Consider the following 24,909-nt stretch of genomic DNA (forward strand, 5'->3'; position numbering starts at 1 on the left):
TCTGGCAAGTACTTTTTTATGAAGAATATTTTGAGTTCATGCCAACTCAAATTCTCTCCCCTGATGCCTCTGACACGCTTCACATCTTCCCACCAAATGTATGCCTTTCCTTTGAGGCTGAAAATGGTTATTCTGGCTTTCATGTTCTCTATATAGTCATGCAAATTAAAGAACTTTTTAATCCCAAGCAATCATTCTTCCACATCTTCTAGTTTATTCAATTCCCCATAAAATGTAGGAGGCTTGGATTTCTTGAAATCATTTGGAAAGTAACCCTCCTCATTCCTCCTGTAAGGATGATAACGATGACAAACATTTTGTCTATCTAAACGAGAACTAGAATAGAACCCATAACCACTACCTCTCCTATTAGGTATATCTAACCATCTGCCACCTCTAATTGTGTCATTTATGTTCAACCTATTCCCACCATGAGACCTACTACCATATGCTACATTATTCCCATCCTCTAATCCATAATTAATCCATGGCTATCCATGTCTCTACAAATATGATAAAATCTAAAAGATAACCACATTGACCTCTTCCTGCTTTTCCTCTGCGCTCATAACTCCTTCTTGTGACTGAATGATTCTTTCATTATCCGCCTTACAACTTCTGGTCTCTGCCTTTAAACTTCTCAAGGTATATGTTAAGTCAAGAGAGTACTCATCTCTTTGTTTCTCATCTGGTCTTTAAGGAGAGTCACGTGAGTTGTAATCCACCATTTTACTTGTCATCTTTAATCTTCTTCTTCCTGAAAACATACCATGTTAGATAACCAAATCTAAATATAATCAAACATAACTTAGTGAAGTTCATGGGAGGCTATTTTGTCTATACAAATAAGTCCATATTAGCACAATATATATATAATGACACCAAACTATCAACTTATCCACATCATGCACTGTAACGTCGACTACATACATGACAACCATAGCTACTACAATGCATGCATATGACTAACATGCATGCATAATAATTACATCTTTCCCATCGAGTCCAAGTATTTGAACTTGGAAGCTCTGATATTAATATATAACATCCCTTCCTCACATTTACTCACTTTTACAAGCCCTCCGGGTAAATGTGAAGCATAGTGGCACGATGACATGACTCGACTTACAAGCTCTAGTTAAGGAAGTGGTACCTAAAAAGTGACCACCAACTCACATCTCACAACATCCCTCAGGGCTATAGGACACTCAGGGGCAAAGAACCACCCAACGTGACCAAACCATGAGCTAGGGATACTTTTCATTGACCTAGACTCCCAACCACATGCATGAAAAGGCATGCGTGCAATTGTAGGCCTCTAACTGCATGCATAACACTACCTCCATGAGGTTGTGATTGAACATTCCTAGTTTAGAAAGATTGGTCCAAGATCTAGGCTATAATTTGTTATTCAACTAGCGCACAAAATAGAAGAAAAGATAGATCAACGACTTAAAAATTAGCCTCTTTGAGGGGGAAACCTCCTTTACATTACATAAATGAACAATTCTTGGATGATTCAAATGATAAGATCTCCTTGGTATATATAGGAGTCTAAGGGGTCATAATATAATCAGAGCCTACATAACAATAATATTGTACAAGGACATAACAATAACAATAGTGGGCTTCTATGGGGCACAACAATAACAATAAGGGAAATACATTAGTATTATAGGGGTTGAATGTGCCCCTCTTCTTCAAAAAAGTGTTGTCCTCAACGCTTGAGTAGTTATGGATGCTTCTGTATAAAATTTTCATCCTCCCATGTGGAATCTACAATGGGTAAGTTATTCCACTTAATGAGATACTTTGAAATTAATCGATTCTATAGTTCTCGGGTTCTTATTTCCATGAATTTTTCAGGCTCAATTATGATTTATCCTTCTTCGTCAAGTTTTGGAAACATTGTTGGAAATGAGATCTTGTCACCGATAACCTTCTTTAAGCATGAAACATGGAAAACTAGGTGTGCTCGGGAAGATACAGACAACTCCAATTTGTATGCCATAGTACCAATCTTTTGCAACACCTTGTAGGTCCCATAGTAATTGGGTGATAATTTATTATCCTTCTTAGCTTGCTCGAGGCACATTTTTTTGTATGGTTATAGCCGTAAAAATACGCAGTCCCCTACATGAAAACTTCTTTCACTGTGATGTTGATCTTCCTGTTGTTTCATTTGATTCTTCTCTAGAGTGAGGTCATCCTTTAAGATTTTTAGAACTTGTTCTTGGTGCTCAATGTGATCTTCCACTATTTGAACCTTTGAATTTTCTCTTAAAAATGGTGTAATGGATGGTGGATGATATCCATAAAGTGCCACACATGGGGTCAATTTTGCTGCAGTATGGAAGGAAGTGTTATACCACCATTCAACTATAGGTAACCACTTGACCCATTGTGGTTTTTATCAAATACAAAGCAACGAAGATATCCTTCCAAACATTTGTTCATTATCTCAGTTTTCTTGTCAGTTTGAGGATGATATGATGAGTTATGAGCTAGTTGAGTACCAAGACAAGAAAACAATTTTGTCCAAAAAATTCTAGTGAAAATGGGATCTCTATCACTTACAATAACTGTTGGGCTTCCATGTGGATTTTGAATTGTTTCCATAAATGAAGTAGCAATTGTACTAGCTTTTAAAGGATGAGATAGTGCACAAAAGTGTGTGGATTTGGTAAGTCTATCAACTACCACCATGATGACACTCTCTCCTTCAGACTTGCGTAAACCTATGATAAAATCCATTGAGACCTACTTCCAATGCTAACTTGGAATGGCTAAAGGTTGTAACAGACCTAGGGTCTTAATTGTCTCATCTTTATTTTGTTGGAAAACTAAACATACTGCCACAAGATTTTGAATATTATATGTAAGGCCATCCCAAAAAATTTCCTTCTTGACCCTATGGTAAGTTTTAAAAAATCTTGAGTGCCCTCCTAAGGGGGAGGTGTGTGATTCCAAAATAATCTTCTGCTTGAGTTAGGAATTATTACAAAGATATAATTGATCTTTTGTACCATAATGAATCATTTTTTCAGCTAAATGTCTCATATGTATTGGTATCTTTTTGCGTCTTTTGAATGAGTATCCACACCTCTTTGTCATTCTTCCATTTATCCCTTACTTTGACTGTCCAATCATGTTGGATAACAGAAATCAAATAAAGCAATGATTCCACATCCTCATCCTTTTTCGAGATTGCATCTCCAACAATATTTTGCTTCCCTTTTTTGTATATGATTTCAAATTCATAACCCAACATTTTTGTGACCCATTTTTGTTTCTCTTCTAAAGATAATCCTTTTTCCAGAAAGTATTTAAGACTATTGTGATTTCTTTTACCTTGAAGTGTCTTCCCATTAGATAAGGCTGCCTGTAATATTTCCAACATTTCCTTCGCATAAATAGGTTTGTGTAAATACTTTCCTTTGATTGGACAACTTTCAAAAGCAATGGGTATTTTTTCTTTCATTCATACAACAACAATTCCATTTTCTAAGGCATAACATTCCACAATAAAGGATATTTTGAAGTTTGACATTGCTAAAACTGGTGCTTGGCACATTGTCTCTTTAAGATGTTCAAAGGCCTTAGATGCTTTTGAAGTCTAATGAGATGAATATTTCTTCAGTAATTTTATTAAAGGTGATTCTATTCTCCCACAATTCTTAAAAAACTTGTGATAATACCTTTTGAACCCAAGAAATCCTCGAAGATGCTTTATGGTTGTGGGGATTTTCCATTCCTTAATGTATTTAATTTTGTTAGGGTTTACCTTAACACCCTGATGAGATACAATATGACCCGAATATTCCACCTCCTGTACTCCAAAGAAACATTTGGAAGTTTTTTCATATAATTATTTCTCCTCCAATAGTTTGAGTACCATGTCAACATGTTGAACATGATACTTCCAAGGCTTGTTGTAGATTAGTATATCATCAAAAAATACTAACACAGTTTTTCTAAGGAAGGGTTTGAAAATGGAATTCATCAAACCTTGAAATGTGAAAGGTGCATTAGTAAGGCCAAAAGGCATGACCAAGATTCATAATGACCCTCATGAGTTATGAATGTTGTTTTCGGAATGTCTTTAATCTTAGTTCTAATTTGACGGTATCTAGAGTGAAGATCCATGTTGGTGAAGTGAATTTCTCCATGTAATTCATCCAACGATTCATCAATGACAAGAATGAGAAATTTATCATTAATATTAAGCTTGTTGAGCTCCCTACAATCCAAACACATATGCCATGATCCATCCTTCTTCTGCACAAATAAAACTAGAGAAGAGAAAGAACTTTGACTAGGTTGAATTATACCAGTTTCTAGCATTTCTGCAACCATACGTTCAATTTCACTTGTTTGGGCATAAGGATATCTATAAGGTCTGATGTTTGGAGGAACACTTCCTAGAAATGAATAGCATGATAATGATGACAAATAGGTGGGAGGTATTTTGGAGTCTCAAATACGTTGGAATGATTGATCCGGATTTAAACAGGAACGCAACAAATTACAGAGATAACCATATACACAAAGATGCAGCGGAAATAATACTTCATTTCATTAATGGAAAATACTGAAATATGCTTACAACCAGAAATGGAAATAAACCAGCTAGGGCGATGGTAGCTTATCTCTGAGAAGAGATGTGGTCGCTACATGCCTCTGAACTGTAAAGGCTACATTGTGGCGGACAATCTGTCCTTTTACAAAATGTGACTTGTTACTTATAGTTTTTTTTCAGTTACAATACCACGGGTCAATTCCATGGGTGAATGAATACCATGGGTGGATTTTACAATACCACGGGCAGATGCCATTTACAATACCATGGGTAAATTCCATGGGTGAATGAATACCATGGGTGGATTTTACAATACCACGGGCAGATGCCATTTACAATACCATGGGTAAATTCCATGGGTCGATGAATAATATGGGTGGATGAGTACCATGGGTTGATGCCGTTTTCCATTCGGATCATTCCTCCCTCCTTAAGAAGCAATGGTCCCCATTGCGTAAAGTTCCCTCCTGCAAAGCCTTTGTTGAATATGAAGAGCCACTGAAGATAAGGGTTTTATGTGGTTAACCCATAACCATGATGAACAAAGATCCGAGGATAGAGATACCCTGTAATGCTTGTGACCAATTGTGATTCTGACAGTGTGCGGCCTAGCAAATGGACTTCGATAAAGTGTGGGTTTGTGGATGACCCATAACCATGACGAACAAATATCCGAGGATAGAGATACCCTGTAATGCTTGTGACCAACTGTGATACTAACAGTGTGCGGCCTAGCAAATGGACTTTGATGAAGAGTGGATTTGTGGATGACCCATAACCGTGATGTTGGTTGCTGATGAAGTAGCAGGTGCCTACATAGCCTGGGGTGGGAGGGCACGTCTCCAAATAACCCAAGCCGAATGCCGCTATGTTGAAACTAATGAATGTGAAGCAGGTGCCTACTAAAGTGGGGCGGGAGGGCACGTCTCCAATGGGAACCCACTCCGAATGCTGCTCCAGAATTAAAATGGGCATAACTCAGTCAATATAACTCAGAATATTTAATATAACCTGTTTTTGGAAGCAGAAGGACCATTCTGCATCTTCCCATGTGATGGAAATCCTTATCTGGACACTCTAAGATCTCAGATTCACGCTGCAACAGTTCTGCCGTCACAAAAATTCTGATAAAATAGCTGATTTTAAATCAGCGATATCTTCCACATCCGAACTCCGATTCAACCCATTTTTTTTTGAAATTGGGTGATTTTTTGAGAGGAATCCAGATCTGGTATTTGTTTTTGTAAATTTTGTACCAAATGTTTCAGATCTGATCTGCAAACGTGCCGCCCAAAAAAAATCCTGCAAAAAATTGAGAAGAGAAAAATTCTTCCTGCTAGACCCAAGAAAGTGCTCTGTGGAGGTTATAGCACATGCCTGAAGTTTGTTGAATATTGCTGCAAAATTTGAAACTGAAATATGCATCAAACCCTCATTCCCATGGAATCATAACATGCTCTGATACCACTGATCCGGATTTAAACAGGAACGCAACAAATTACAGAGATAACCATATACACAAAGATGCAGCGGAAATAATACTTCATTTCATTAATGGAAAATACTGAAATATGCTTACAACCAGAAATGGAAATAAACCAGGTAGGGCGATGGTAGCTTATCTCTGAGAAGAGATGTGGTCGCTACATGCCTCTAAACTGTAAAGGCTACATTGTGGCGGACAATCTGTCCTTTTACAAAATGTGACTTGTTACTTATAGTTTCTTTTCAGTTACAATAGCACGGGTCAATTCCATGGGTGAATGAATACCATGGGTGGATTTTACAATACCATGGGCAGATGCCATTTACAATACCATGGGTAAATTCCATGGGTGAATGAATACCATGGGTGGATTTTACAATACCACGGGCAGATGCCATTTACAATACCATGGGTAAATTCCATGGGTCGATGAATAATATGGGTGGATGAGTACCATGGGTTGATGCCGTTTTCCATTCGGATCATTCGGATTTAAACAGGAATGCAACAAATTACAGAGATAACCATATACACAAAGATGCAGCGGAAATAATACTTCATTTCATTAATGGAAAATACTAAAATATGCTTACAACCAGAAATGGAAATAAACCTGCTAGGGCGATGGTAGCTTATCTCTGAGAAGAGATGTGGTCGCTACATGCCTCTGAACTGTAAAGGCTACATTGTGGCGGACAATCTGTCCTTTTACAAAATGTGACTTGTTACTTATAGTTTTTTTTCAGTTACGATACCACGGGTCAATTCCATGGGTGAATGAATACCATGGGTGGATTTTACAATACCACGGGCAGATGCCATTTACAATACCATGGGTAAATTCCATGGTTGAATGAATACCATGGGTGGATTTTACAATACCACGGGCAGATGCCATTTACAATACCATGGGTAAATTCCATGGGTCGATGAATAATATGGGTGGATGAGTACCATGGGTTGATGCCGTTTTCCATTCGGATCAATGATTGTCCAAGACTTTTTGGAGATCTTGAGAAATAGATGATTTTGATGTTTGAACCTCTAGCGATAATAATTGTGCAATTATGCCCCGATGTTCTTTCTTCATAAGATTTTGTAATTCCATTAAACATGATTATCTTTTCTGGTTTCCCTTCGATACCACTAAATTCAAATTCATTTTCTTCCAAAAACAAATTCAAGAGAAACTCTTGAAAATTAAAATTTATCATCCTCAAATATTGTAACCATTGGACTCCTAGTACAACGTCAGTACCACCCATTGGAATGGAAAGGATTGGACTATTCAATACATATTCCCCCATGGTTAGCTTGATATTATGGCACTTTCTAGAGTAATTATAGTTTTTCCATTTGCAACCATCACTTGACACTCTAATGCTCGATATAGGAAACAATTCAATTGCTTGGCTATCTTACAATGAATAGAATTATGGGTACTACCCAAATCAATCAACAATATTTCCTTTTTCTTCTTGATATATCCTTCTATCTTGAGAGTTTAAGGAGTGGTAATTCCTACCAATTCATTACAAGATATGGTCAGATTCATTTCTTCTTTCTCTAGAGTTTATTCCTAGTGTATACCCTCCTCTTTTGAGGTTTCTTGTTCCTTTTCTTTCTCCTCCTCACAACCGATGTAGAATAATTTATTCTCAACACACTTATGACCTTTAATGTATTTTCTATCACAACTATAGCAAATATATTTTTCTCTTTTTTCCTCCAATTGTTGTGGCGTCAATCTAGTAGGTTGTGGAAGGATAGTAGCAACAACACTTCCATCTTTGTAGTTGTGAGTGGTATACTTCCTTGTTGCCATAATTTTTCTTTCAACTTTCCTTGCCACCCTGAATGCCTTCTCCAATGAATCAGGTTCCCAAAGGAGAACCTCATGTTGGATGCTATGCTTCAATGTCCCTACGAAGACATAAATGCTATGCTCCTCTAGAATATCAGTTACCCTGATATTCATTTTTTTGAATTCCTCAATGTGCTCCACAATTGAACTACTCTGTTTGATATTTATCAATTGGCTAAAGAAGGTGTTTCTGTTTGTATCTTCATAATGTGCTATCGTTTCCTCCATAAAAATTGACCAAGTGACAAGTGGTTTACGAGAACAAAGCCATTGATGCCATACAAATTGATTGTGTTCTAAATATAAAGTTGTAATGCATACCTTTTATGTGTTTTTCACATCATGAAGGTTAAAATATTGCTCCATCTGTAGTATCCACATTACCAGATCCTTACTATCAAACTTCCTCATATCGATCTTTGGAATGTGGTGGGTATTAGACCCAACATTGGGGTATATAAAGTCATAATTCATATTCCTTTTGTCCTCATCATGATTTTCATGGATTATCTTGTCACCATTGGGAAGCCTTTCTTGCAGCAACTTTGTCAATCCTTCCATCTTGACATTCATCATTGCTTCCATGTATGCTTTTAAACCATCCTTCAAATATTCAATGTCTACATTTAAAGCATCATTCAAAACTTTGATATCCCTTTTTAGGCCATACATGTCCCCTTTTAGTTCATCTTTGGTTGCTCTTTGGGAGAGAGAAATATGTCGCACTTGGTCTCGTAATTTTGATATATCATGTTGCAGTTCTTCCTCTTCATGAGTCATAGTAGAGCTTTCTGAGTGCTTAATGGGTGTTGAATTATTTTGTTTGAGAGGAATTTTAGAGACAAATCCTGAAATCTATGCTTCAATATTCCCTTATAATCACTTCAAACTAATTTTATACAAAACTATGCAAAATTTTAAAAAATACACACATTTTTCTAGATTTTTAGGATCTCTATATTGAAGCTTATGTAGATCTTTAATTTTAGATCTCCAAGTTCTAAAATTATGTCATGTAGTAGCACTCTGAGTCTTCTTTCCAACCCCAAAAGTTAGATCAATATTGGATTCTTCAAGAAAGAGTTATGCCCAATCTCCTAATATGACATGATTAAAGGATAGTTCAGTAGAGCGAATTGTATGGAGTTCCATGTCATTGTTTCGACTGTCAACCCTGAAAATGATACCCAAAAAACTACTGTCTATCCACTTTCAGTCGCTTTTTACGATATTTAAATCCAATTCTCAGAAAGAAAGTTATGACGATTGTCCCTAGGTCACATGTTTGTGATGGAATTCTAGAGCCTGCAAAAACCCTAACTACCTCAATTCATATTTCTGAAGGTATTGCGAACCAAGATCTTAAATTTGTACACGAGGTTCACCAATAGTTTTGTTCCACATGGTTGTAATTTTAGCTTCTGAATCTTTGTAAAAAAATTTATATGGAAAATTCCAAGATTACATCTTTGAAGAAGTGAAACCCTAGAATCCAAAGTTGTGATACCGAATGTTATGAAACCAGCGCAGAAAATAGAAGAAAAGATAGATCAATGACTTAAACATTAGCCTATTTGAGGGGGAACCTCCTTTATATTACATAAATGAACAATTATTTGATGATTCAAATGATAATACCTCCTCAGTATATATAAGAGTCTAAGGGGTCATAATATAATCAAATCCCACATAACAATAATAATGGAAGGACATAACAATAACAATAACAATGCAGGGGATACATGGGAACAACAATAACATAGGGGGTTACACTAACAATAACAATAAGGTGAATACAATAGTATTATAGGGACCTAATACAATTCCAGGCTAGCCTCCAGACCATTGCGTATAACTGCTTGTGACTTCACCTAATGATAAATGACGTAATGACAAGGCTAAAGATACAAACTTCAGTAAAAAATTTGACTTGGACATACGAGAACATACTATGAATTTCGTCAAACACATGGTAAACATGTAAGCTACTGGTCATGAATTCATATTTTAGTATAGAGATTTGTTCATTACTTGTGAATCACTAAGGTCTAATGCCCTCTTAAGCAGTTGCAAAAACACTTGTTAGCCCATGCATTCATTAAATTATCAAAGCATGAACAAGAGTCATACGTAGAACATATTATAAAACTATGCTTATATCTAGAATATAATCATAATATTAGCCATGAAAAAACAACCATCAAAGCCACATAATAACAAGTATAAATTCTCATAGAGTACAATAGAAAAATAGCTCCTATTAACTTATGCAAAAGCCAACCAAGTCAGGCACTTTCATGTACCACCCAACCATAGATTGAACTCAACCAAATATTTATTTCATCCAATCACCCCAATGCCATATTCAAAGCATGAATGTGGGATATCATGAGATACACCAATACATAAACAACTAAGGGAATCCATAGGTTAAACCACCTCCACCCTCAACTACCACAATCTCACTAAAACTGGTCAAGAGATCAAAAATAAAAAACAAGCTTGGATTCTTCATAATTTCTTCACCATACCTTGAGTAATTTTCCTATCTCCACCTACCTGTCGAGGGCTTCTAGGAGGAAAAAATCTCCACCCCCAACTATTGGGAATCTTCTTGAGACGACCTCACCCAGTTCAAAAATCTTCTAGCAATCCAAACCACAACCAAGAAATGAATCTCATCATGCCATGGTTATCCAAGAAATGGAAAAGCAAGGTTCAAACCACTATCAAACCCAAAAAAACCCATGTCAATGACAAAAAATGAAGCAAATAGAAAAATGCATGTACCATGCATTCACAACTTGTAGAAATTCTCACTGTAGATTAACCTGATTATGTAATATACTAAAGCAAAATACTTAATCTACTCCTACAATAAAACTTGTGGAAGCTTAATCAATTTGACCAAGATCAAACAAAACACATATAACAAAGAAGAAGAATTAATACACATGAAGCACAGAAGAATACTCTGGGGAAAGCCTCAGCCAAAAACCTCGCTATTTGTAATATCATACAAGTGGAAATATCTCAAGATTACACACAGCTTTAGCCCTCATAGCTATCCAGCTCTCAATAAAATCCCTCACTGCTACTCATACACAGAGTAGATAGCTCATATGCCTTTCCTCTGCCCTCCAAGCCTCCTATTTCCTTGCGTAGTTTTCCCTGGGTGTTCCTGGTGTAACCTTGTGTGACACTAATCTCACACACTGCTCCAACATGCTGTAAAACTACACAAATATCAAGGAATGAATTCCTTCTGCATGCAAGAGATTTTCTTATAAGAAAATTCTTGCAATTGATAGTACACTGTCCCTACTTTTAATCTCAACTGGGTCATTGTCTAAACTGACATGCATGAGTTATTTATGAGAGAATATTCAGTTATCTCGAGTACACTAGTTTCATGCATGCATGCATTAACTGACTTAACTCACAATTTGTTCCTCCAACAGTTTGGAACTAATCTAACTGGACTTAACTCAGTAAACTGAGCTAACTAATTATAACTCAAATACAACTCATCCTTATATCCTTAATTAAGGGATAATCTCCTCAATCAAAGGAATAATTGTTGCATGACTTCACAAAGACTTCTATATTGAATTTCTCGAACTAATTATATCAAGATGAATCAATTAATTATTCTCCTAGCAGCTAGTGAGACTAAATTCAAATTCTAATTCAAGGACAAAATAAAATTGGAATATTCTTGTTGCCACATTTCAACACTTCCTCTCAACAAGAAAGGGATTATCTACCACTCCAATCCTATCCCTATGGAACTCGAATTTACACTTTGACAATGTCTTAGTCAAAATGTCAAGAAATTGCTCCTTGGTAGAAATATACTACAACAACATGATCCTCCTCTCCACAAAGTCCCTAAGATGATGATACCAAATGTCGATATGCTTGGACTTGTCATGACATACTGGATTCTCAGAGAGTTTGATACAACTTTGATTATCGCAATAGATCACAGTTGGATCCATCCTCTGATAAAACAAACCAACTAGAATTTTCCACATCCAGATGGCCTCACATGTTGCTTGAATTGCTGCCATGTATTTAGCCTCTGCCGAGCTGAGTGCAACTCATCTCTATTTCCTATTGTACCAAGAAACTGTCGTTGACCCAAGGCTGAAAATTCCTCCTGATGTGCTCTTCTGATCTGATGGACTCCCTACCCAATCTGCATCAATTAAGCCCTATAGCTTCACTCCATTTGTCCCTCTATACCATAATCCATACTGAGATGTGCCTCTAAGGTATCTCAAAACATGCTTTGCCGCCTTCCAAAACAGCTTGGTAGGTTGAACCATAGCTTGCTTCAGCTGGTTCACCGCATAGCACAAATCTGGTCATGTGTTCACTAAGTACATCAGTGAACCCATAAGCTCCCTGTACAAAATATCTTCTACTACTTCTCTTGAAGTAATATCATCCTTCCTCCAGTTATATGCTGGAGGAGTCTGCATGGGCTTGCACTTTTCCATGTGGTTTATCTTGAGTATCTCATTAGCATACTTTCCTTGAGACACAAACAACTCCCCATCCTTCTGCCACACTTCCATGCTAAGGAAGTAGTGCATGAGACCCATGTCATTCATCTCAAATTCTCTTGCAAGGTCCTATCAATATGAGATCGTCAGCATAAAGAACAATGATCAACTACTTTCCTTCCACCATGATGTGGTACAGGTTCACATCCGCTTCATTCTTTCTGAAGCCCAACCCGGTGAAGTAGTTTTTGATCCTGGTGTACCAAGCAAGAGGTTCTTGCTTTAGCCCATACAAATATATCTTAAGTCAGCACACATGGAACTCACGATCGAAGGTCTCATAACCTTCCTGCTGCTCTACGTACACCTCCTCCTCAATCTTGCCATTGAGGAATGTAGTCTTCACATCCATCTGATGGATCTTCCAACCCATCTGTGCTGATAGTGCCAACATCAATCTGATAGATGAGTACCTTGCTATAGGAAAAAAATTCTAATGATAGTCAATCTCCTCGACCTGTGAGAAACCACGAACAACAAATCTTGCCTTATGTTTCTCCACACTACCATCAGGAGCTTGCTTTACCTTGTAAAGCCAATGGGAACTCACAACTAACTTGTTCTCCGGTCTTGGAACCACATCCCAAACACTATTCCGAACTATGGAGTCATACTTCTCCACCATTACATCAACCCAAATTGGTTGTTGCACTGCTTCCTCAAAGGAAGATGGCTCAGTCTCAATACATTCACCAATAAGGGCCATGTATCCAGTGTACCTATCAGGTGACCTCCTCTGTTTGCGCTGAGAAGATGGTTCTCCCACATTCTCTCTCACATCTGACAACAATCTGTTAGCTTCTCTTGAGTGCTTTCGCCCATCTCTGGAAGACTCTACTTCAGTGAATGCCTCCACTCCTGGAACCTCTGCATGTGGCTGCTCCGCATTAGTCTGAGGCTCCTCCTCCACAGCTGTAGTTGGATCTCCCTCTCAAGGGAAACTTGCATGGCCTTCTACTCATCAAACTTTAGATCTTTGCGTACCACTTTCCACTGACTGATAGGCAAGTACACTCGATAATTATGAGGTGTATCAGTGTACCCCACAAGTATCCCCAACTCAGTTGTCAGCTCAAGTTTCTTCTAGGCATCCTTGGTCACATGGAAAAATACTGATGAGCCAAAGATCCTGAAGTGACCCACATCTGGTCTCTTCCTGGAGAAAGCTTCTTTTGGTGTCTTCATCCCAAGTATGTGATGGAAGCTTCTATTCTGTGAATAGACCATTGTGTTGCATGCCTCAACCCATAAATAAAGTGGTAGGCCTTGGTCATGCAACATTTCTCGAGCTGCCCCCACAATCATTATGTTCTTCCTCTTGGCCACCCCATTCTGCCGTGGGTTAAGAGGTGCCATTAATTCTCGTTTAATTCCTTTCGCTGCACAAAAGTCCTTAAACTCTTGACAGACATACTCTCCACCATTGTCGCTTCTCAAGGCCTTGAGCTTCTTCCCTGATTATTTCTCAAGCAAAGCTTTGAATTCACAAAACTTTGAGAAGGTTGATCCTTCTTCTGCATGAAATAAATCCAGCATTTACGAGAAAAATCATCAATGAAAATCACATAATACCTTTGCTTCGCCGTGGATGTTGTCGAGAATGGTCCACACACATCACTATGAACTTGCTCTAAGATCGCCTCAGCTTGACTGTGTCGATCATGAAAGGAAGACTTGGCGTACTTTCCCAAGGTACAACCTTTGCATGTGTCCACTTGCTCAATTTTACCTTTGGGAAGTCAGTAGAGATCTGCTGCATTATCTTCAAGGCCCCATGATGCAAGTGGCCCAACCGTCTATGCCATAACTCGTCAATGTCTTCGCTTTGCACCAATTCTACTTTTGAACTCAATGCAGCATAGTCTTCTACCTCTAGTTTGTAGAGATTCTTCCCTCGAATCCCAATCCTCTTGGTCTGACCCGTGGCTATGTGTCTCAGTAATGCCTTTCCTTTACTGAAGACAAAATCGTAGCCTTTGTCCTCCAACATCGCGACTGATACCAAGTTCTTCATCAATCCAGGCACATACTTCAAATCTGTCAAGGTGAGAGGAGCTCCATGCTCCCTGTGAAAAGTAATCTTTCCCACTCTTGAAATATTGTACTTCCCGTCGTCACCCATCTCTATGCACATCTTGAGGTCTTTCTCCTCCAAGGTACTAAACAAACTCTTATCACCGATCATGTGGAATGAGGCTCCACTATCAAGATACCAAACACAACCCATCGTCAATGAAACCATGCATTCGATGAGGGTAAAATCCAATTCAAACTGAGAGGCTAATGCCTCACCTTTTGATCCTTTCGAGGATCCCTTCTTGGATTTCTTAAATAGACAATTAGTTTCATAATGGCCCACCTCATGACAATTAAAGCATCTCACTTTATATTGTTCAATCTTCTTCCCTCCATGAGAAGAATCTGATTTGGAATGGGAAGCCTTCCCTTTCCCTTTCCTTGCCTTACTTGCTAAGGCTAGATTTTCTTCATCATCATGCTTAGATGAAGAACCATCTCTGGTGCTCTTCCTGATCTCCTCCTGCATCAAATCCGACCACAGTCGTTCCTAATCCGATAGTTTCTCTCTTGCATTCACAGAGTCCTGGTAGCTATGCCAACTCTTAGGAAGACCGAGGAGAGCAAGATTCACCATATCACCATTGGCTCTAGTTATTCCCACACTACCAAGCTCATCTCTACAGGTGGTGAGCTTGTTCACATATGTGGAAATAGTATCACCCTTTTCCATCTTGATTTTTCGAAGCTTATCCTTGAGCGCTAGTTTCCTCTGGTCATCGTTGTTTTGATAGAGGTCCTTCAATTTCTTCCACATTGAGAACAGAGTCTCCTTCCCATGGAGACTCAAGGCAATATGGTCTCAAACTTCCTCTAGAAGAATCTGCCTCACCTTCGCCACACACTTCTGCCATTCAGCCAATTCTTGTGCATTAGCTGCAGCTGGCTTGGGGATTTCTTGATCAATGAAATCCTTCAAACCATTGTCTTCTGATATCACATCTATGCGATCCTTCCATGCTATGTAATTCGAGCTGCCATCCAGTGCATACTTGAGTCTCAAGCCATTGAACGCCATTGGTGAACTTAGAGGTATGATAAGAATTTGATTTTACTCCTCCAACCAAGAACTTCAAACTTCGAATTTCCCTTCTTCAGTATACTATTCATAGCTTCGATCACCTTTGCTCTGATACCATGTAGAAATTCTCACTGTAGATTAACCTGATTATGCAATATACTAAAGCAAAATACTTAATCTACTTCTACAATCAAACTTGCGGAAGCTTAATCGATTTGAGCAAGATCAAACAGAACACATATAACAGAGAATAAGAATCAATACACATGAAACACAAAAGAATACTATGGGGAAAGCCTCGGCTAAAAACCGCGCTATCTGTATTATCATACAAGTGGAGATATCTCAGGATTACACACAGCTTTAGCTCTCATAGCTATCCATCTCCCAGTACAATCCCTCATTGCTGCTCATAGATAGAATAGACAGCTCATATGCCTTTCCTTTGCCCTCCAAGCCTCTTATTTCTTTGCGCAGTTTTCCTTGGGTGTTCTTGCTATAACCTTGTGTGACACTGATCTCACACACTACTCCAACACACTGTAAAACTACGCAAATCTCAAGGAATGAATTCCTTCTGCATGCAAGAGATTTTCTGATAGGAAAATTCTTGCAACTGATAGTACACTATCCCTGCTTTTAATCTCAATCGAGTCTTTGTATGAACTGACATGCATGAGTTATTTATGAGATAATATTCAGTTATCTAAGTACACTAGTTTCATGCATGCATGCATTAACTGATTGAACTCATAATTTGTTCCTCCAATAGTTGGAACTAATCTAACTGGACTTAACTCAGTAAACTGAGCTAACTAATTACAACTCAAGTACATCTCATCCTTATCTCCTTAATTAAGGGATAATCTCCTCAATAAAAGGAATAACTGTTGCATGACTTCACAAAGACTTCTAGCTTGAATTTCTCCAACTAATTAATTCAATATGAATTAATTAATTATTTTCCAAGGAGCTAGTAAGACTAAATTCGAATTTTAATTCTCAATTTTAATTGAAGGACAAATTAAAATTGGAATATTCTTGTTGCCACATTTCAACACAACTCAACTAGGAAATCACACATGCTACCTATTATTTTCAAAATCCTCCTACTGAAGATATTGATACAACCTTCTCCTTGCTTCCTTTGCTTTTCCTTGCTTGCTCTTTATTCTCCTTTTCCTTCCTTTGCTTCGTTGTTTTCTTTCTCCTCTTGGTGCTCTCTTTCTCTTTTTCTCTCTACCTCCAAAACAAAACTGAAGAAAGGTTCATCTAACAAAAGCTAAACCAACAAAAGTTGTGAACTGATCCTCATAAGCCTTTTTATCATTGAGGCCTATATTTTCTTCATTTTCCTTAATTTTCCTTCTAATTTCCCTCTCATGCAAATTTGTGTCTCCCCACCTTCCTTTTCTCCTATTTTCCTTAATTTTCGTAAATAAAATGTCAATTATGTCTCTTTACCTTTGTCAATTCCTTTTTCAATTTTCTTAGTTATTAATAAACCAAAAGTGATGCTCACTATAGTGCTTTTTCCAACATTCAACTTTGAATACGTGTCCAGTGAGCTTGGTCTTATTTCACCTTTATTAACCTTTATTACATGAACTTTTAACTTGGGTTGTTACAATTCCACTTTCCTTTTGCTGTCGGTGTATGTCTGATACATTGAAAGAAGATTCACGTAAATTCTTGGAATATGCAAGACATTCTGAAAAATTTCATCTTCGAACTACACTCTTCCTTGTCCAGTTTCTTCAACTGTAGAATTGTCTCCCATGAGAATAGGAGGTCCCGAGTATACTTGTAAAGAAGAAAAAGAATCATTTGAAGAAGCCATATGATGTGAAGCTCCTGAATGGATGATCCATTCTTGTGGTGTAGAATGAAGAGCAATCAAAGCATGACCATTACACCTTGTTTCTAATGGGTTTTTTTCCATTTTCTTCTTGACACTTTCTGGAATGTGATTACTCAGATTATTCTACCGAATATTCTTTTCCATCAGATCAATAGTCTTTTGCATGCAAGAGGATTTAGGATGATAGCCTTTGTTACAATAAAGACACTTGGAGTCTTCTTTCTTTCCCTTCTTACTCTTGGAGCTGGAAGAGTCATCTGGAGGTTTTTGATTTCCTCACCTTCTAGGATCTGGATCTCTTTCCTCACTTTATGACACAGATTTGGCGCTATGACACAGGTGTTGTCCTTGGTGGCAACTCGCATAGATTACAAATCACAGTTCAGGCTCACAGAATGAAGAAAGAGAGGTATACGCAGGTTCCCATTGACCAAGCCGCATGTATACATGTGGGTTTGTAGACTAAAAGGCGCGTATAGCATACACACGCACTTTCATGAAAGGAAAGGCACGTACATGTTGGAAAACTTGGTTTTGGTTCGGGGTATTTGGTCCATGGTATTGTGATCCATGGTATTGGTCCAAGGTATCTTGTCCGACGTGTTGACCCAGGGATTTGGTCCAAGGTATTGATTCTAAGAGGTTTTGGATGATGGTATTGAGTAAGGCCTAAGACTATAAAAGGAGGAGAAGATCGTTAGGCAAAGGCACTCGTGAATTGAATATCTAATGAAGAGCAAGATCTAGAATACAGGTGATTGGGTTATGGTGCACAGCTAGATCTGACTCAAGGATGAACTTGAGCGCTTGATGAAGGATAAGTTCTATTGATGGGTCAAGATCTTAAGGCTTGAAGGGAAGTTCATTATAGCAAATGCATGTATACATGCTGGTTCGTCATTTCAAAAGTGTGTATATGTAGGTTTGCCTTGATACAAGTGCGTATGCATGCAAGTTTGTCACATTGAAGTACCATACACCTCACAAAATATGCTTTAGCTACTTCTGATTGTTGTTGCAGTTTTCTGGGTTCTGCTTTGGGTTCTGGTTACTGTTACTATTTTCTGGTTACAACATTCAGAGAAATGATTGTTTGATTTAGTTTTGGTTGGTGCAAAGGAGATTGGTTGATGCAGTTATATTTGATGTTTGATTGATGTTATTGATGGATCCAGTCTGAAAATTTATGAAATGTGGTCCCTAGAAGGAAAAAGAAGGTTATAGCCTTCTGTAGGTCAGCACCTACGTACTAGTAAACACATCATCTAGTACAAGAGCTAGGGGGTTGTAGCTCCCTTCCAGGAGAAGCTAGAGAACGAGAGAAGGTTGTAGCCTTCTGGAAGTAGAAGCTTATGTACTGGTATAAAATTGCACTAGTGCAAAATATTGTAAAAGGAAGTTTCTTATTAAAAGAAAGATAAAGATGATTGTAGTAGGTGGTTTTCACCCACATTGGGTTTCCACCTTATATCTTGTGTTCATGTGTGTGACTGTCTGTTTTGTTTTTACTACTCCTGGTTACTGTTTATATGGTTTTGATGCACAGATTAAAGATCAACATATGAAGAATTAACTAAATTATAAGTTTACAGGGCATACGCTAGTTGCCTTATATACAGTTGCGTATACACGCAAGTTTCATTAACTGAAGTAGCGTATATGAATCAAAATATGGAAATGAAATATTATTGACTTGCTAATACTAATTCACACCCCCTCTCAGTATTATTTCCAACAACCTTGAGGTTTTTTATTTCCTCACTTTCTGGGATCTAGATCACTTTCCTTTCCTTTGCCTTTGGATTGTTGATTTGGTTTTTTCATGCATGGGAAGAGCATGTGCATTTGAAGACCTTAACGAACCCATCTAAATGAGCTTATCTTTCTCATGAATGAGAGACTCAACAAATGCACGAAGTTTGGGCATTTTCCGTTTATCTCCAGTAGCAAGTCTAAGCGTATAAAATGAAGTTGCAGGGGCCTTATGAAGGTAAATGAACTATCTTTTGCAGGTTTGAAGATCTAAGAATTGGAAATTGTTGGGAGATCTGATTTGTGAATGAGAATATTAGAGAATTGTCGCAATTGCTGCTACAGGTGCAAGAAGAAAGAATGGAGTTCCCATCTTCAGCGATTCTCACTCTGCATAACTACTTCCAATGGAAGCCAGAGATTTGCATCACCTTAGAGGCAAAGGCTTGTATCAGATAGTTATGGATACAGAAGCTAAACCCAATTCCACCATTGAAAAATTTAGATACTTCAACAAGATGGACAAGATTTTTGGTCTTCTGTTGTTGACCATATCTCCAACATTGTGTTTTGCAACACTATAAATCAGTCTGGACAACTTTGGAGAATTTATTTGGAAAGCGTAATGAGATGCAAGCTCATATTCTCGAAAATGAGCTAAATTCCTTAGATCTTGACAACTTTGAGAACATTCATGATGTCTTTACAAAATTCAAATTATTGCTTCTTCAATTATAGGATTGATTGATAAATCCAAATAGGAAAGTGAATTTATCATTTCTATTTTGTCTAAATTAGGTCATGAATATGTTGTTTTTGTTTCTAGATACCATGCAAAATTATTAGAGCACAAATAAAGATATAGTTGAAGGATAATTGCATAACTTACAAGAATTGAAAAAGAAAATTAGAAAAGAAAATGAATTTGATTACTCAATATTGAATGGAAAATCAATACATAAAGCAACTAAGTTAAGCTTAATTGTATGAAAGCACTAAGGGTAACTGAAACTAACTAAAGCTAAGTGTGCTTATGCAAACACTAAATAAACTTAAGTGCAAGCCACATGCAAACATTAAACTTAATTGAACCTAATTAATGCTAACTAAATGCATTTACACCAACCATTGAAGTTAATTGAAGCTAATTAAAACTAACTAAATTCATTTACACCCACCATAAATGAAAAAATAAAATAGATTTATGGTTTAGATGTTTGGGTTTCAGAATTTCTTCTATGGACATTGTAAATGAAATTTTTATTCTCCAATTTGTATGTTCAATTTCATGGGATGATGTTAAGTGAGGTTAAAAATAGTAGGAATGCAGGGTAATTTATACCCCCAGTCTTCTTCGTCACCTTCGGGGCACCGTATTTGAGTTATCAACTTCCACTGCTAAATGCGGAAGATTTCAGCATGAGGATCAACAGACCTGACGAATACTTACGCCTGATTTGGCAGAATCCAGTGCGTATACCATGCCTGAGGTCATAACAACGGACAGGGCGTATTGAAGGTCACGTCAGTGGCAAGATCGCAGTAGATAACGCCTTACGGGGTAATGGAGATCACACCAATGGCAAAATCGGACTACATAACGCCCGACTGGGTAAACACAAGGCATTAATTTTAAGCGTTTCTATCCTATATTTATGCTCCAATTAATTAAGGTTGAGCGTTTCTATCTTTATTTATGCTCAAATTATCATATTTATACATCACAGGCACACTACGCGATTACGCTCCGCTCAGGTTGTCTCATAAGTATTTGTTGACTTAACAGAGCCATAGGAGATATCAACTGCATTCTCAAGGGCAATGGGCTTTAAGCAGAATTCTCAGAAAATAAGAGATGCCATTTGCATGGCATTGATCTGTTGTAGCATCATGAGCTTGGAGGCAGTACAAGCTCAGCTCATTTTGGCTCTGCAGGTAGATTCCATGCCAATTGTATGATTAAAAATGCTCCTAAAATTTTGTATATTTTCGAATCTAATTGTCTATATTGCTAGCATTCCTATCATCGAAATACTTAGATCCTCTGATTTCTGTGTTGTTTTAACAGTGGCCGGTAACCTACTGTATCATGAACAACTATAAGTGCCGGTGTCTTCCTAAGGTGGACTTTTTAATCCACGGTCTATGGAACGACCGTGGAAACTGCAACTTTTTAAAGTTCCAACATCACTGGGTATTGTTATCTAACTATTAAGCATGCATCCGGCTTAACAGCAACCTGATTTATTTTAAGCTGTGATTTATTAAACATATTTATTGGTTTGCAAAAATGAAAAAGGCTAGATCAATCAAGGGTAGGTATTTAGTAAAATATAATCTATATGGTGCATATTTAATTTGTATATCTTCTGATTTGTTTTATTTAATTTGTATGTTGTTGGAAATTGTAATTATTATGTAAATTTGGAGAGTTAACGAGGTTAATTGAAAGTTGAGTGAGTTAGAGTTAAGTTATATTTTAGGAAAAGTTTAAATTTAGTGTGTAAGTGTATATTAAATTATTTTGGGTTCATTGTAATTATTAATATTTTTTTATTTTTGTGAGATGAATATAAGAATGGTAGACAGTGTGCTTTGTGTGTTAAATTTATGTTTTATTTTTGACATGATGTGGATGCGCAAATTGTGTATATTTTGTGTATTAAATTTATGTTTTATGTTATGTGTAGATGGATGCGCAGATTGATGGGTCTGAGAGAAAGTCTGAACTTAGAATGGCCGTCTCTGAAGCTAGGAAGTAGTAATCAGAAGTTCTGGGAATGTGAGTGGGTGAAACACGCCTCTTGCTTCAATGTTCAGCCACGCCGTTATTTCCAGACTGCTCTCAGTCTCAACTTCAAGAAAAGTGTCATTGACGCGCTGGCGAAGCGACGCATTCGTCCAGGATTGCGGACATATCAGATTCGTGATATCTCCAAAGCATTATATGCTAGTACAGGAGTATGGCCAGAGATTGGATGCAATCGAAATAATCAGCTATATCACATTTTTTTCTGTTTTGCAGACAGCACTCATAGGGAGCCTATCTGGTGCCCTGAACGGTATAGAAAATGTAACCAAGATGAACGAGTCATATTTCCTCCAACTGAACCCGATTGGTGCGTTCATCAGTCTCACGGCCTCGTATCAAAAAACATGTCCACATTAGAGAGTTCAGAGTTTACAGGCGGTGATTCGTGTTCGATTTAAGAGTTCATGATATTCTCCGCTCATGTCTGTACATATTTCCTTGGAACAAGAGATATAATAAAAATAAACTACTTGTAAATATATCCTTTCTGGGCTTTTTCAATTAATGTTTGCATTGTACCGTGACATTGGGTGATCATTTAATGTTCACAGTATATAGTGATTTTGATTTTGAATTCTATTAAATTTTATTTTAATTTTAACAGATTGAACTAAAGGAAGGAGAAGTGATATTGGATTGTCATTTTATAACTACGGAAACGACTGGAGCTCGAAATTAGCTGGTTTAGAGAATGCCTCTCTCTGTCAACGCATTTCTATGCACCATCGTTACAATTATATACTCAATGTATATGTACTTTCCATGTACATACACAGAGTTCGTTCGAGAATAGTAAATTCTGACTTTCCTCACTATTATTGTTTAATCATAAGTATATTTGTGGATTATTAATCATGTATAAACACCTAGGTGTGTGAACTTTGGTTCTTACTTTATATTGATCTAATGAGATTCTCTCAAGTTCCACATAAACGATCAACCTGTTTAATGTTGTGTTAAAATGCATATTTTACATTATATCATAAATATATGTGGATAATGTTGTTTTAAGATTTATATTTTACATTATATTCTAAGTATATGCAGTTGACCTTGGGAAATGTAGGATTATATTCCACTAAAAGCATCTCCTTAATTTAATAGGTTAAATAATGGTCAATATAAACCATTCACTTTCCATATATATTTTGATATGGTTTCATGTTATAAAAATAATTATTGTGTTTACTGTTATGATGATGTGGATAATGTTGCGTTACTATTATGATGCCGATAATATTTTATTTTGATATGGTTTCATGTTATAAAAATAATTATTGTGTTTACTATTATTATGATGTGGATAATGTTGCTTTACTATTATGATGCCGATAATATTGTTTTACTAAGCTGGTAACAATTTATTAATTCTTTTTATGATTATTAGTGCATTTTTTATTTATTTATTTATGGATGATTAAGTTTTCATGGATTTTTTTATATATTTATTTTCTCATAAAAATAATGAAACATTTTTATTGCTAGAAATGATTAACTTTTTGGTGGTATCTATTAATGAGATCTTTCACTTATCCTTGTGCATGTAGATGCTGAAGGGTTTTCTATCCTTGATGAGATGGTACTTGTTGGTTCTCTGCATGAAGATCACATACTACATTGTAGTATGTATATGGATTCTCAAATACAACTCCACATACATCAAGTGGAACTACATACAACTCTACTTCATCAATAAAATTAACATTAATAGAAAATTTTCTCTACTATTGGTTTACCTTTGTCTTTGCCTCCTTGTTGAGCCATCCCAATGGATATAAGCTAGGATGGCCATAAGTCTCCACTCTTGGAATCTTGACTAGATGCATTTCTATGAGATTCTCTTGTGATCTTGAATCGAATAAAGCATCAATTTTCATCCTCGTGACTTCAATTTTTATATTTAAGAGTCTAGTTGTTTCCTCCACTTCTTGTTAATGAATGTTACTCAAATTCACCCCCTTCTTAACTAATGTACACATAATATTCTTATCCATGTATAAGCTTCTTTCTACTTGATTACCTATGGCCACGAGATTTTCTTGTTACCATCTTTCATTTAGTTATTTGGGTTTATCTCTAGATGTAGCTTCCAATACTTCTCCTATATACTACCATCAATGTTTCAGTGGTTGTAGTGGTTATTGGGATCTTCACATTGGTGTATTGTGGCTATTTTCTTGTCGTGTTCTCCCCCTTTCCACTTCTTCTTCCTCTCCATGGAAGCTTATTAGTACCCCTTTTGCTTTGATCCATTTGGTTTCCTTCTCTTCTGGCCTATGTCCTTAAAGTATTTTTCCTATATATAAGCCTCCTACATTATTCTAGGTTTGGATAGAAACACTTTCCACGTATCGCTATGTATACCCCTTAAATACTTAAGGAATATGTTTGGATTCTTTGGGGAGATAAATAGAAATATTTCCATATTCCTAAATTCCATGGTGTATTCCTATACACATGTCCTCTGTCTCTACCTTATGTAATGCCATTGGATCCACTAGTCCTCTACATAACTGATAGGGTATAACTGTGAATTTATGAGAACATTAAAAACCTCCCACTTATTCATTGAAGGATATCCATCCACTATCATAGTTTTCATGTCTCTTTCCCACTAGGTCATGGCATAGCCCTCTAATTTCATACGAGAAAATAAAATTTTATGTTCTTCATCAATGTGGTGAACACTAAATTAAACCTTTGACTGTTGCACCCATTGATTTAGCTTCAATGTGCCAATATCACCTTGATATGGCTTGATGCCAACATTCACTTCCATATTCAATATGGTGTATGGATAGGTCATGGCACTCAAACTTGCTTGTTACTTTTTTGGTTCTTTCTTAGTCTCCCTGTCTAGTTCTTCACGATCCCCTAATTTTCCCTC

At 37.0% G+C, this 24,909-nt stretch overlaps 1 protein-coding gene across 1 annotated transcript; it reads left to right on the forward strand.

The window, feature by feature from the left end:
* Positions 1-20,774: 20,774 nt before the first annotated feature.
* LOC149166086 (ribonuclease 1-like) lies at positions 20,775-22,420 on the forward strand. The gene is made up of 2 exons (XM_089430036.1): positions 20,775-20,833; positions 21,901-22,420. The coding sequence occupies exons 1-2, from the start codon at positions 20,775-20,777 to the stop codon at positions 22,418-22,420; spliced, it is 579 nt and encodes a 192-aa protein (XP_089286162.1).
* The last annotated feature ends 2,489 nt before the right edge of the window (positions 22,421-24,909 follow it).

This window comes from Pinus tabuliformis, chromosome 5_1 (genome assembly GCF_031772625.1).
Source record: "Pinus tabuliformis cultivar Carrire ecotype Pingquan chromosome 5_1, CPIR1, whole genome shotgun sequence".
Taxonomy (NCBI): Eukaryota; Viridiplantae; Streptophyta; class Pinopsida; order Pinales; family Pinaceae; genus Pinus; species Pinus tabuliformis.

Excerpts from the sequence above, each read along its gene's own strand:
- LOC149166086 (XM_089430036.1), top strand. The coding sequence starts at position 20,775 with ATGGAGATCACACCAATGGCAAAATCGGACTACATAACGCCCGACTGG. Across the intron at positions 20,834-21,900 it reads CCCGACTGGGTAAACACAAG|ATGGATGCGCAGATTGATGG; the intron begins GCATTAATTTTA and ends TGTTATGTGTAG.